Source organism: Ciconia boyciana, chromosome 22, assembly GCF_034638445.1.
Source record: "Ciconia boyciana chromosome 22, ASM3463844v1, whole genome shotgun sequence".
Classification (NCBI taxonomy): Eukaryota; Metazoa; Chordata; class Aves; order Ciconiiformes; family Ciconiidae; genus Ciconia; species Ciconia boyciana.
Window position 1 is genome coordinate 3134415 of NC_132955.1, and position 15056 is coordinate 3149470.

General features: G+C 43.2%; 1 protein-coding gene and 1 long non-coding RNA gene across 6 annotated transcripts in view; both read right to left on the bottom strand.

Moving 5' to 3' along the window:
- Positions 1 to 2378: 2378 nt before the first annotated feature.
- LOC140662566 (uncharacterized) lies at positions 2379 to 8807 on the bottom strand. The gene is made up of 3 exons (XR_012046123.1): positions 8322 to 8807; positions 4274 to 4387; positions 2379 to 2433 (listed from the first exon to the last, which is right to left on the bottom strand). It is a non-coding gene; the product is annotated as an uncharacterized lncRNA (long non-coding RNA).
- An 895-nt stretch (positions 8808 to 9702) lies between these two features.
- SPOP (speckle type BTB/POZ protein) overlaps positions 9703 to 15056 on the bottom strand; it is a 28250-nt gene continuing 22896 nt past the window's right edge. For all 5 annotated transcript variants that reach the window (XM_072885973.1, XM_072885976.1, XM_072885974.1 and 2 more), the window contains 2 exons: positions 11710 to 11852; positions 9703 to 10966 (listed from right to left, as the gene is read on the bottom strand). In XM_072885973.1, coding sequence (XP_072742074.1) covers positions 10822 to 10966; positions 11710 to 11852 — 288 coding nt within the window. In that variant the 3' untranslated portion in view covers positions 9703 to 10821. The remainder of the gene's footprint in view (positions 10967 to 11709; positions 11853 to 15056) is intronic.

The following is a 15056-nucleotide window of genomic DNA, read 5'->3' on the forward strand; positions in this document are numbered from 1 at the left end:
CACTCTGACGTGCTTCACAGTGGAGCTGCCCGAGCCACGTCTGTGTGTCCGTCCCTGTCCTCTCCCTTCAGGATGAAGGGCACACTGCTTCAGTGCTCACACAGCTTGGCAAACCACCCCCCGCTTTCTAAAAACAGTAAAATAAAATCAAAAAACCTGAACAAACGCACCAAAACCCACACAGGCACAAAGCAACCTCCCCCAGCCCCTAACAAAACCACCTCAAAGCCAGCCCTCGCCTCCTGCCAAGCCTTTTGGCGAGCCTCGGCAGCTCCGTTTCCAGCTGAACTAGCATCTGGTTGCTCGCAACGGTCTGAACTGCACTGTCAGTGTCTGCAGGAGATTGCCAAGTCCCCTGGGACGAGGGGCCACGTCGCCTCGCACGCTGGTACGTGGCATCAAGCATGCTGTCAGTGCTCAATAGATCGTTACGGCAGCATCCACAGGCGCTTCAGCAGGTGAAGCAGCGAAATAAAGGGAGAGGGGGAAGTTACGGCGGATGGAAAGCACAAGAAAGAGAACAAGAATTCAGACCTAAAAAAAGAGGAAGGGCTGTCAAGAAGCAGCAAGAGGAGGACAGGAATGGAAAACTTGTCCAGCTCTTTCAAATCCCACCAGACCCTAACTCCTCTGCAGAGAATTCCCAACTCAAACCGCTTCAAACCCCACACCTGCTTGCACTAAAAAATATGCTAAATAATTCAGTTTTTACTCGTCTGCTCTCAAGCTGCAGAATCCTCCGGGCTCCTGTGGCTTTGTGTGGTATTTTAGGGGGAAGGTACAAACCGGCTGGGATTAAGGGAGGGGAGGGCAGTGTGTCATCCCACCATCACTGTCTGGGACAGCAGAACTCTGGTTTTTGGTGCTGCTGCTCTTTGCTGAGCGGTGCGGAGTCCGTGTCAGCACGGTGGCTGCGACACACGGGGAATAGAGATGTGCCACGTACAGCATAAAGGCAGGGAGAAGGGAGGGCTGGTGTGTTTTCCACCTGCCAGGCTTTTCTGATCTGTGGCAGATGTCTCTCCGCTTTCAAACTGCATCAAGAAGCGTCCGCTTTCATCTAGCCTCCTCATTGGGAAATTTTCCCATAAGGGGAAAAAAAATTATCTTCTGCGGTCTACTCAAAGCATCACGCCGTCAAGGACGCACGCCTGCATCTTCAGCACATGTCAGTAGGACTTAATCCTGGACCGGCGGCTCTCCTGCTCCCCCCACTTCTGCTAATCCTTCTGGAAAACTGACAGCCTCACGCCTGCCCTGGTCCCCACGGTGTGCCTGGAAGACCATGGGGTGATCCCTGACGGCGTACGCTCCTCCTGAAAGTTCCCCACGCACTCAAGAGGGACACGCGCTACCTCCTACGCTACCTCCCGATCCCTCCATCAAGGAAAATTGCTTTACAAGCAGCCAAAAATCCAGTTTTCTTGCTCCAAAACATACTGGGGGAAAAGGACAAATGCCCAGGAGCAAGTCGCCGTGGGCGGGATGCAGCTGGCTCGGTCACTGCTGTCACCCTCCACAGTCACCCACCTCCTCTCCCCACCTCCGTGTCACGTCTCAATCCAAACCGCACGCGTTGGGTACCTGCTTTCATGCACCGCTGACACGGGCTCGTCCCCCACCTGCAAAGAGGCACCTACATTCATGTGCACATTTTTCCTCCAGAATTTTAAAGCATCCTAACACAGTTTCATGAGACTGAAGCTACTGGATGAAATGTCGAAAGACAATTATAAACTAAATGAGAATTTTAGCAAGTTCCTTGACTGAAACCATCTCTTGGGAAGGGTCCTGTTCAGAGACCAGTGCTATGGGCACAGCAGCCCAAACTAGAGGGAAATCCTTCATTTCATGCACAGAGGCTCTTAAATTTTATGTTTGTAGTTCAGAAAACTACAATCCCAACAGCAAAACCAGTGAAGATAAGGCATCTGAAAGGAGATTCCTCAATGGACTCTATACGTGCATGTGGAACTGATGGTTAAACAAAGAAGTGAAGACAGCCCAAGGTGGAGCAGCCCAGGAGCCTACTGTGCCTGCAAATCAGTTTGAGGACACACTGGTGCTTTATAAACCTTTTGAAATTGCAGCCTGAAGACACCGATTTTAACTACTATGTTCTCTCTTCTTGCCTCCAATATTAGACATCGTCCCACTGAGACGATGATCAGATGCTGAGATACCCAATACAGAGTCTGCTGCCGTCTACCTCCGAGTGCTTAAAAATGTCTGCACCCAGCTCAAATTGGCATTTTTCTCAGCTATCAGAGGAAGCATAACTATTCTTGCATTTATTGTTATCCCACGAGCAAGTGCTGCTTACCTTGCAGATTTTATTTTGGTCTCCGCAGCCCCCTGGATGCTCTGGCACTTTGTCACGGGAAGACAGATATTTGCTTATACCATTGGTGGCCAGCTCTGTGTTTGCAGCCTCTGTTATAGCAAACATGATATCTTAATTAAGGGACTTGTTGGCTTGCTGAACTCAGACAGATGGGATCTTAATTCAATTAGTATACTTTAATTACCTATTATAGTAGGACTTTAAAAAAAATTGACACAAGTTAAGGTTTTCTGAGCAGCTATCAATTGTATCATATACTTATCAATGACAGCAGTAAATGCTGTTCAGTGGCTTCTTTCTACCGCTCCTCTTCCTCACCCCTAAAAACGGCTGCATTTTATCTACAGTTTTGGAAATTTTGCCTGATCTTTCTCCTTATGTATTGAAAATAAACAGAAGCAAGCTCGGAAGTGGCAACAGACACAAGTAAATCAGTTGGAAAACAGGACGCCTGTATGTTAACCCACATCCTCCCAACATCTCAAGCTACAGCAAGTAAACTGAAGAAGATCCACAATTTTTGCTTTACAGATTATAACCTGCCAGTTAATGCCGGTAAAGAGGTCTGAACCCAATTTAAAAATAATCTTGTCTTGGGACACGAGGATGTGCCAGATTATTCCTTCTGGTCTCTTTTATTCTTTAAGAAAAGCCCTACATAAATAAATCATAGTTGGGGTCCATTATAAGGAGTCTCTCTCTACGGCTGATCTGAGACAACAAGGACAAACTCATGGTTAATAGGTGCTGATGGAAGAAATCTCCCCACAGCTACTATTTTGTGAAAACTCCTCATTTTGAGGTCTGTTTCTACTACACAGGGTTGTTTTTGTCTAGGGATGGAACCGAATTTTGGAAAAACATCCCTCTTCATCTCGTTGGAAGAGGGCTATTTCATCCCCAAAGCACCAAAAGAGCATAAGCAGGTCTCAGAAGACACAACTTCCCATTTACATTTTTGTGAGCAGAGGGGTGGGCTTGGCATTCTCGTGATTTTTAATTTCTATTTTGGGAATGAAGCTTGGAAAACAGGTGGAAGCAGCGCTTAAAATTGCTTAAAACTCTCTGACCACAAGATGTGACATTACAGCATGCTTGCAACATCCAATAAACCTTTGAAAACAAGGTACTGGCCCAATTTTTTCTTGGCAGCTCTCTAGCCATGCATCCATTGCCAAGAACAGCATGAGCAGAGGGAGTGGCAATGCAAGCGTCCCCAAATCTCCCATGCTAACAAATGGGGAATAAACATGAAGACCCAGTCTAGGCACGGCTTTCTGCTGAGATTGCCAACGGTGGGGCCTGTGAGTGTCAAAACTGACTGTCCTTTGAGACCCCTGTCTTTAATAGACCTCTGCCTATCAAAGAAAAGCATTTCTGGTAAGATACTGAGAGACAAAAGATAGCAAAGGTTTGAAGTTTTGGGCTGGTTTGTTGTTTTTTTTTTAAAACAACTTAAGAGCTCTGAAAAATAAATTATTATTGTACGCATTGTCTATACTTAAACACAGCCTACCTATTTTCTGATGCATCAAGCTCTCCTCCCACCGTTTCTAAAGCCTATTCTCTCCTCCTTACGTTGTCATTTTACAGAAGCATACACCCACACGCTTTTTGTATAGCGCCAATCCATAGCCAGAGGTTTCAAATATTAGGGGGAAGGTAATAACATGTATTTTAAATATCTAGTGACTGTTCACCAACAGGAAAAGTCTGCTTACATCAAAACCTCAAGAAGTTCCTCTCCATGTGCTGCAGGCAAAGAGCACAGTGCTGAGCAGCACGAGGTGCCAGTGCTGGGGGCAAGAGGGGAAGCACAAATGGAGCCACCAGTCAAAACAGCTGCGGCTTTTAAATCCACAGCATTTCATCTCCATGACGCTGCCCGTCAGCCGCTGCTGAACTGACACTGCAAATATCTACCCGTACCTATCAATCACTCCGTATCATCACAGCCGGCAGAGGAGTGCCAAAGAAGAGCAGCACTGGTTCACGGGCGTCAGGTAAAAGGCATTTGTTCCGATTTAATTTTGGAGAACCACGCTGTCAAAGAATATAGACAAGATTTAAAAAGCTAAACCACTCATCAATATAACAAAAACACCACTTACATCCTACAGCCCAGCTCCATGCCACGCTAAAGCACCCACAATAATTATAACCTCACAGAATTATGTGTTTTAGAAGTCCCAGCAGCCCTGGAATGGGATGGAGTTATTGCTGTGGTGCTGAAAGGAAGGAAAAGGCTTATTTAAACATTTACCGTATGTGAAATGCCTCTCTTTTTCCCTTGCCTTTTGAGGCTTCAGCACCTAGAAATAAATCTAGCTCATTAAAGAATATTTCGTAGTTCAGTTTTGTTTACAGGCCCCAGCTAAGTAATGCCTGCTACCTAATTCAGGTTTTACCATCTGGCACATCACATTAGAAATCAAATCTGCAAGGTGATTTATTTTTTATTATTTCTTTTCTTTTTTTTTTTTTTTTCCAGTTCAGGAGAAGCTGAGTGAGGAGTGACATCACACTGGGCAGAGGAGAAGAAAGAAAAGGCATTTTAATTTCGCATCCTCTAGAGAGAGAAATTATTACAGCCCATCAGAGTATCTCCTGCTCATTTATGTCTAAATGTTTTACAGTCGCAAGCGGTGACTGCAAGCGACAGTTACTGCCTGCCTCTCAGCAGAGCCCTCGCAAAGGGCACGTACAGCACGTGAACCGATTTCCCGGTAGCCCACATACATAGAAGCAAGCATGCAATGAATTACTCGTATCTCAGCTGCACAGAGATACAGGCAGCTGGACTAGATGACTGTTGTAGGTCCCCTCCAACTGAAAAGATTCTACTCTGTTCTATTCTATTCTATTTTTAAGACAGACTAACTTCGAGGCTACTGTTGGGTGAACAGACCATTACAGAACACCATTATTTCAATTAAGCACACCGGGACAGCGAGGCATGATAATTATCTCGCCCGAGTTTGCTGTCTCCTTGCTGTACAGCACGCGGGATAGAAGCCAATCTCCCCAAATCCACAAACACAGGCTACGGAAAGAGAAAACTCCCAGTCTGCCAGCTCTCATCGCTGGCCACAAAAAGCATCAGCCAGTTGTCCTTGCAACTGGGGTGAAACCCCTGACGAGCCTCCAACGACCGCCGGAGCTGGCTGTGAGCTGTAACCTGGCCACAGACTAAAAACTCAACATCCTGTTTAGCTATTTTTGTCGAGTGTTTTGTTGTTTGGCCAAAATTCAATAATAAGCAATAATTTTGCCAACGCCACCTGCCTAGAGGAGTGAAAAAAGTTAGTGGGAAAGAAAGGAAATGCGGACAAACTGCAATGCAGCAACAACCGGAATCAACAGTGGGAAACTCTCCTCTTAATGCAAAATAAAAAAGCAACCAAAACCTTGTAGTCCTACTGTTAAGATTGAAATAAGTAGGCGTGAACAGGAAAAAAGGACCCATCCCCACTATGAGACACAAGAACCTTTAAGAGTTAACACTTATACTGCTTCATCTTACCATGTTAAGGTAAAAAAGCAGATAAAAAGCACTCGGCTTAGACGTGGAAAAAGCAGATAAAAAGCGCTGCCGCTTAGCGAGGAACAGGTTTGCAGACATCCACGCAAAGATGTCGCTGTCCAGGATGCCACGCTATTAAATATTGAAGACCAGCACACCCACCTCCCCCCACGTCGGAACCAGGTCCCTGTTTGACAAAGTGCTTTCTCTAGTAGGTTTTAAATGACAAAAAATGTTCAGGGATAACCTCCGTGTCTGCCAGAGGCCTTCCAGAAGCAGCAGAACGACAGTTTGAAAATGGTTTTCATTTGTTTGTTTTCTTCCAGTTACCCCTAGATGCGCAACCTCTGGCTATTTCAAAGCTCAGAAAGCTTCCTTAGCAGCTCGGTACAAACACCTAAAGAGTTCTTGTCCTCAACACTGCTCCCCAGTGGCAAGAGTCAACAATTTTCTCTTCAATCCCTGCTCGGTTTCCCCATGGCAGAGCTCAAAGTAACGTTCCTGCATTCAGATTAGAGAAAAATACTCCAGAATAACACAGGACATAATTTCTCTTCTGGAGGGCTGGGGGAAGTGTTCCAGTTCCCATCCGGTTTATCATCCACCATCTCGATTAACTACTTTTTTTTCTTTTTTTGGCCATTGATGCTTTTCAATTATTCAAAGAGAAGCCCTACATTTTATACCTCTCCCGCCTGTGATTTTTCATAATTTGATGCAATAATTGCAGTCCTCTCTCCAACCCTTCCCAATTTACCCCATCAATTAACACATTTCCTCAAGTGATTTTAATAATTCAGTCTTCGAGACAAAGTCTAATGTATCAAGTAGGAGCAAGATGCAAAATCCAAACCCAAAGTTAACCCAAAACTGCTGATTTTTCTTGCCTGCGCTCTGCCCAACAAACTTCAATTGGGTTAAAAGGCCACCTCCTACGCTGAACCGCTCCTGCTTTATTTATCATCTATATTTTCCAATAGCCTTCCAGCTCACTGCACTGTATTTCCCCAACTATTTCATGGTCTTTTTTTTTTTTCCCTGCCGTCTCCTAGTTTCTTTTGCCCGTTGTCTTCCTGTGCAGTTCAAGCTGGCACTCGCCTGCTGTACCCCCTCTTGCTGTGCACCCACCAGCACCATCACCAGCAGTTTTAAAGTTAACTTCAAATGTAACATACACAAGTAACTGGAATTGCCAAGGCAAAATTTGCTGCAGTATGTGTCTGGAATCGCAGCCAAAGATCCAAGTGGGCAGCAGGTTAGGGGAAAAAAAAAAAATACACCCTCTATAATTAAATGACTTCGTATTAGATTAACCAAAAAAAGTCATTAGAAATAAATGAGTTAAGTAATTCTGCAACACAAGTTAAATGGCAGTCATGAGAGAAAGAAAAACTGCATAGTCCAAGCTGACTGAAGAAGATAATTATTTTAGCAAAGCCTTTTGCAAAATAAATTGCACGGAAGTTGAGAAAACCTTCTGAAATGAAGTTTTTTTTTTAAAAAAAAATCTTTGGCCGCTTCAAGGAAGTGGAGGGGAAAAAAAAAAAAAAAAAAAAAAAAAGGAGAGAGACGGTATTGTGTCCTTAACAGCAGTCTGAGAACCAGAACAAAGCCAGGGAGAGTTTCAAAGCACAGCAGCTCTCCCCACTCTGCTGTTTGTTCTGCTCATAAGCAGACAAGCTGTTTCCTTTCATCTGGAAAAACTCACACAATAAGAAAAATACCTGAATAGAATCTGAGTCTGTAATAACAAAGCCCAAGGGGCAGCCAGAAAGAAATCTTTTGGCCAGTAAAAAATATTTGGTGTTCGGATCCTCAGAGAGAGCGCTGACTGCTTCTGGGTGTAGGGCATACGTACATCCTACCGCTGCTGGAGGAGGTCAGGGGATTCGTTGAGGTATTTCTCGTTCCCGTCTCTCCTTCCCACACCCAGATGAAGGCTGCAACCCTCGCAGGTCAGCACAAAAGCAAGCGGAGGAAGCAGGAGCAAGGAGATAATAGGGAGAAGGAAGCACATGAAAGACTGCACACAGGCATGAAATGTCTCTCTGTAACACCCTTGAGGAGGGGGAAGAGAAGGAATTAAAAGCATGAGCGCAGGGTCCAACCTAAATTCTGAATCTGGGACCTGTGGTAGCTATGCTGCGGTTCAGAAGACCCGGTAAAAATGTCTCTCTAAAATATTGTTTTGATAAATATGCCATCTCCTTGTGGAATTCAAATCTCCAACTGTTCAACTGGCATGGACATCTCTGCAGTAAGAACACATGCCACAGACTGTGAGTTAACTTGAATTACATTTCAGATCTGGGGAGGGGAGGATGTCAGTGGGAGGTTTATGAACAGTATGCTCTAGCTCTGATGTTGTTATAACCAGATGGCTTCAGCTGTATCATTTACAATAAAAAACAAACAACAAAAAAAGTGAAGTTGACAAATAAATCATTAATTCACCTGCAACTGGAACAATCTGAACAAGTCGCCTCCTTCGCGGATCTCATTTCAGACTTTCCATGACAGCGTATTCTGCAACTGCACCTGGCTCCGCAGGAAGGGCTGGGACAGACAAGCCCCAGAACAGATTATTTTCCTGCAGGTATCTCCCCATCCTCCAGGGAAGGAGGCTGCCAAATCTGTATTGCTTTCCTGTAAATACCTCCCCCAAAAAGGCTGAGGACAGGCGATGTGAACACCCGTTTACTTTCTTCTAGGCATGTCTGCTTCCCAGGGCAAGGCTGAGCCAGGGACACTCCTCAAACCGTTGGTCACTCTAACTTGACAAGGAGAAAAAATTTGGTTCAGGTTTGAATATTTCAGTAAACAATGCAGTTACTGCAGCATACTTAGACATCGCTGTGCCACGCAGACAACTTCTGCAATTACCTGGCAATGAACTTTTCATGTCTGTACGCAATTATAAGCTAGAAATGCTGGTTTTGAGTTCTGACAGGGTAGTGGGAAGAATCTCGTTATGACTAAATGCTTTGCTTACCTAAAAGGAAACGCACGCTAAATCCAATATAAAAGGAATTAGTGGCGTTCGAGCAATAGATGTAATATGGGAATTTGTGAACCACGTAAAAGGAAGGCTCTACTATACAGACGGTTGTGTGTTTATGATGAGAGCCTCAGTGGGGGAACACAAAAAGGGGCAGGGACCCTCTCATGAGTCACCAGTTGATAAAAATAGACAGCAGCTAGATTAAACACATGAGCGTATGAATGGAATTCTCCTTCACACAAGGGACAAGAGGCTGGGAGAGAAAGTATGATAACAGAATGAAAAACCAGAGACAAGAGATACCTAATCTATTTTCTAGACAAAACAGAGTTATTCTCTGTAATCCATTACGTGCCCTACCTGACCATCTTAAGGTCAGATCAATTTGCCACTGCCCTGGCACTGCGTATTTCAATCTAACCTCCCCGGGGATTTGGGGCTAATGATGACATAAATGGATGGTGTCTATCCTACCCAGACATCCTGCGTTGCACCTTAATGTTATAAAACAGATGGCTTATTATACTATTCTCCCTTCCCACATCTAAACAGGTACAGGTAAAAGGAAGGACCATGGGTCAGCTTCACACAGCTATTATTAAAACCAATGCTCTCTACTGTTTTGGTAATACCTGCTATGAGAAATAACACAGTTTTGCATTGCAATTTTGTGTGCAACATTCCTTAATAAATCCCATCTGAGTTCCAGGAACAGCATGTCACTATCAGTATATGGCAGCAGACTGAAACTGAACCTTTTGGGAGCTGGTTTTAAATTGGAAAGTCGTAAAAATGAAACAAACAAACAAACAAAAGACAACAGATACCACACAGTACAAAATAGTAATTATTTATATTTTCAAAAAGAAAAAAAAAAGTTACCAGCTATTTTGAAACTTCTTCCCTGTAAGAAGAGTGACTAATAGAAAGGAACAGGACTGGCTTCTATACAGTCGGCAAGTCAGGTACAAACAGTTGTTAAGAATCATTTAGCAACTCAGGACAGGGACTTTTGACGCAGCGTTCATGAACAATAAAATTTCTCCTTTTTTTTTTTTTTTTTTAAAAAAAGGGGGAGGAGGGAAATAAAGCAGGGAAAAATGCCAAAAACATTTCCCACAATATCTAAAAACAGTAACCGTTGTTCTTGTCAGACAGCACGCTCCAGATCAAGGATTTTCTAGTCCTTTCAAAACCAATACAGACTTGCCAAAGGCTGCCTTCAGTCTATTCACACCCTCCAGAACACACAGCCTTTCACTGTCCCCTTTCACTTCAACCTGTCATTTTATAAAAGGTGTTTTTTTTCTTCTTTTTTTCCTTTTTTTTTTTTTTTTTTTGCAATTAACATACAAGTGCTACTAACAGAGAAACTGATCTTCTTGTTGCTGGATGGCAATAAGGAGTTACACAAACGTCCAGTTTTTAGCTCAGCTGGAAGGACTTAAATTCTCTTTTTTTGATATAAATACTACTGGAGCTCCCATCAGGTACTTCCTTTCCAGAACCTCACTGGAAATTCTTTTTAACCCTCCAACGCTCTCCAAAGCTAAAATGTCCTCTTGCTCCAGGCATCTGACGATTTGTTCTGTGCTGCCAGACGCAGAGACGTTGTTTTTCCCAGTACCACTGCTGGGTTATTCCGACTTGGGTCAGTGCCTAAACCAAACCCTGTACTTAATTGACTCAGCCAAGTCGAAGGGAACACACAGACGATGCAGCGACAGGGATTCGTTAGGTTGAACAGCCCCAGAGCCCCAGGCCCACCCTCCCCCCTCTCCCCAAGTTACTTGGTGCTGTTTTAAAAAGTCTGGGTGTCACGAAGCAGTCTCTTCCCCCCAACAACAGAGTAAAAGCTCCACAGATTTCGCTGTCTACCTGGTGGTCAAGGTTACAGCAGCAACAGTTGATGCTGCTTCCAGAAAAACATGGGGTGGTGTGACGGACAGGACTTTAGGATTGCTTCAGTCGCTTACGTGGGGGTCCCAGAAAGGGACACTGTGCAGAGGCCAGAGAGCGATATGCCTCAGCCACCAAATGGGGATGCGATACTACCATAGACTTCCAGCCTGATGTCTCCATGACGTCGGAAGCATGACTAGAAATAAGAGAGAATAAATCTGAAGTTATCAACTGGGGATAAGAAGGATTAACTAAACAGATTCTTTCCACATGCCTGAGAAACCTGACATTTTTAGTGTACTGTTTTAGGATCGCTCTGGATGTATGTTAGATACCTTCTGCGAAGATTGCAAGTTTTGGCTCTGTTGGCACAATTGTAGGCTGGACAGTCCTTCAGCTTAAGGATGAAAAGCTCAAACATACATGATCCCGGGTGGAGGACAGCAGCAACACAATGCTCATCTACCCTGACTACTCAGCACAGAAGTATTTTAAATCAATATAGAAAGCACTGAGAAAAAAATGTATTAACTGACAAATAGGACTAAAAATGTCTCCAGACATCAAAATAGTTGGTAGTCACTTTACACCTACTGAAAGGTCTGTTATATTACAAGTTGCAAATAGTCCCTCAGTATCAGGGACTACCTGATACTTTACTACCTGAAAGTTCTTGTCATCTTAGGAAGAGATCTGTAATAGCTCACAGAGACAGCCCTGCTGTACACTCTGAACAGTCCCAGCAGGACAAGGCTAATCTGCCCTAATGCCACTTCTGGGATGCCAGATAAATGAAGGATCACAACTGGAGAACTTGGAAAGAAAAATAATAGAGGAAAATCTCCCCTGCATGTGACAGTTCACAAGTTGTGAACCCTAGTGCTAATAGACACCACTTTCCTTTAGATTTGTTGCATCCTGGAACAAAAGTAAACTCACTAGTTAATGAAGTCCACTGCTTGAGTTTTCAGTTGATCAGCACTATGTAGGTCAGCTAGAATGAGGATCTCAGCTGCATTTTCCACAGACAGGTTACTGCACAGTGCATCCTCACACATCACCTTCAGACGTTCTAGAGCATACTGCAAAATACAAGCCAAAGTACAGTTACAAAGAAGAAAACACCTATCAGGCCTGACGTGAAGACTTACTTGCGCTCCTTCACTCTTCAGTTACAAACTACTCTATTATGCTGAACAGACCTCTTTGCTTTGCTATATGCATCTGAACTGTACTCAAAAAAGTAGTGACCAGCAAAAAAAAAGGAGAATCATGATGTGCCCACCCTGAGGAAAGCAATGGAGAGGAAACATACCCACCATAACTCTCATCCCGGCCTTCTTGTGTTACAGGCTTACTGGTGCTGTGTTCATGCTTTGAAATGAGAATTTCAGATTCACCTGTAATACTTACTATCTCAGTTACTTCAAGGCACAGAATGCTAAAGCCAAATCTTTATTCTCACTTTATTACTACATGACAGTATTACCCGGGTTCAGTGGGAAGACCTATCTAACAGTGAATGCTCCATAGATGTTCCAGTGATGTTTAGGCAGTTTTCACTCAATTTATTTGCCATTCTTTGCCATTAATGACCTGCACATTAAGATCAGCCTTGCTCAAGTACATGCTACTAGTTTAATACTACAATGTTAAACAAATGCCCCTGGATTTCTTGCGGCTATCCAGCTGGAAATGAAACATCACAGCATGTCTGTAATGCCCTGGCAAAAGCTCTATTCTAACTTCACATTCTCAATATAAGAGTTTCTACCATTCAATCGTACATTTCCCTCAACATTTTTTAGATCTGCAAGGTTGGGCCATGTCAATACTTTGCGAAATTCAAAGGATACGCTTAGAAGAAGAGTGCTGTCTAACAAATTTCACACTCTACTTTCTGCAGCACTTCAGTCAGTATCGAAACATGCAGACACAGGCAAGATTTTCAAAAGCAATGCAGTGGTCCTGGGCAGACTTCAAAAAGGGCAATAATCAGAAAACTCTAAGCCACTCGTTATCAAGAAATTAAAGCCAAACCCCAAACCTCAGTCTTTTAGAATAGCTGGGAATTGTGAGACTGAGATACTTCTGAAAATCTTGGTATGTGTGATCTGATTATGGGGCTTGTGGCTCTTTGGATGAAACAAACTGAATATTTCTGAATATTCTAGATCCCATGATTACATTTCACAGGGATTAGGAGAGTAGCCAATTCTAATGCACTTCTTATATGAGTAATAACATTAGCACTACATAAATTGTCCTAAAGATTAAACACAGTTAAGTCTGCTTCACATTATGACTTAAAATTGAGTGACATTTCTAAAAGAAAAAAAAAAAAAAGTTAATTTTTTTTAATCTGACAGATAACTGCATTTGAGAGTATCCTTTATATTGTTTATAAGGCTTTTTTGGACAACTTAGAGATGACATGGTATACAAGTTCTTCAGTATGCGAGGCCGCATTCGGAAAAGATACCAGATTTGTAAGGACTGCTCTGTCAACCTGAACAGAGAGCTGGTAACAAGCTCATATGCATGACGACAGGAGCGCTTGCCATATGATAAGCACTATTACTATAAATTGATTTTATATTCTGATTGAGATTTTCATCCCATTATGATTAAATTTAAATTAATAATTTTAGATTATAAGAACATTTTTTCACTTAAGACTTGGTGATAATAATTACTTCAATTGAGGCATGGCACTCATAACCAGGACAGCTTTCTCCCACCAGAACATCTGAGAAGGCAAATCAAATTTACTTGCTTAATCTGTATCAATAACTAAACCAGTTTCAAATGAGGGGCAAGCCATTAGTTTATATTATTGTCTGTCAGTAGCCTAAAATGCAGCAAACGAAGCTTAAAATTATTCCTTTTGTAAACTGAGTATTTTCCTCCATGCATGTACAATTTTTATTTTGATTTTCCCTACAAATAGCTTAGCTTCTAATTACATAGTTGGGCAAAAGTAGCCATTCTGGTCTCTCAGGTACCAAGATTTCCCCTTCCCCCCTTTCTTAATTACACTTTAAAAAAACACCCTACCTAATAGCATACTTACCCAAGAGGCTGAAATAGTATCTCCTGGGTTGAGAAGACGTGCTTTGTTTTGGTTTTGGTCTAATTACATATTTTCCCCAAGAGACAGGAGGAACTCAGAAGAAGCTGTTTCAGTCTCTTGAGTAAATATTAGATGTTTTATGTGCTTTCATGAAAGATTTTTTATTTCTGCTTTTAAAAGACACACAATGAGTTTAAAAGGAAAAAAACCCTACATTAAAAGCCAGGAAACTCGAAGTTAAAGACTACTCTGTCCTTAATGTACTGCTGCTTACTTACACTTGTCTCAGTTAAAGATGGTATGTGAGCTCTCAATCAATACTCTTTAAATATTGAATAAAATATGTGGCAATGATTATAATCAGGCCAAGAATCTCCTTGCATTATTTCCCATTTTAATTCTAGTTGCAGTGGCCTAATAATGGCATATGGAGCATTTCACCTCTAAAATCAGCATTTTTGATGAAGCCCAGGTCCGCAGTGACAGGGAATTTGATGGCCGTGTGGTGGTTGTGTGGAACAAGGTTACATGCATCCACATCTTAAAATCCACCACCCTAACTGGCACCCACAAGAGAATCCAAGGACTGAAGAAGCATGGAGACTGAACTACGCTCTCACCCCTAGAGGTGGTCCCTCCAGGTCAGAGTTGAGGCACATTGGCAGGGCAGTGTGGAGAATCTTGCACTGCTGCTACCCGTGCTGAACCTGTTCGATGGATAAATTCAGGACTTTAGTCTCCAGTGCTGTCAAACTGGCATCTTTCACCAGCACTAAGTTCACTTTTAAGAGAAAAAAAGAAAAAGGAAATAAAATTTTGGTTATATATTACGAATTTTCACTGGTTAATACGGCTCACTGGCCAGCAGAGCACTCTCTTCTGTCCTTGGTGCTGCAAAGGGAAGGAGGCAGCGGCTGTCTGGCTGGCAAGGCCACAGCGCTGCGCCTGCTACACAGGGACTACCAGCAGCCCTCCAGTCAGACCATCCCCAACACCTCCCTGGCAAGGACCCTGCAAAACCACAGACGGGTTAGGCAATAGGGCTTCCTCCAGTGCACCCCTTCTCTCCATAAACAGCAGGGACTGCCACTGCAAAAAGAAAATAAACAACAGGACCTTCCCACTCTTGGCTATCCATCACTTTAGAGCATCTCTTGAAGCTGCTGATACCAGCCAGACCAGAAGGAGAAGCAGGCCCTGTTTGCCAAGACAG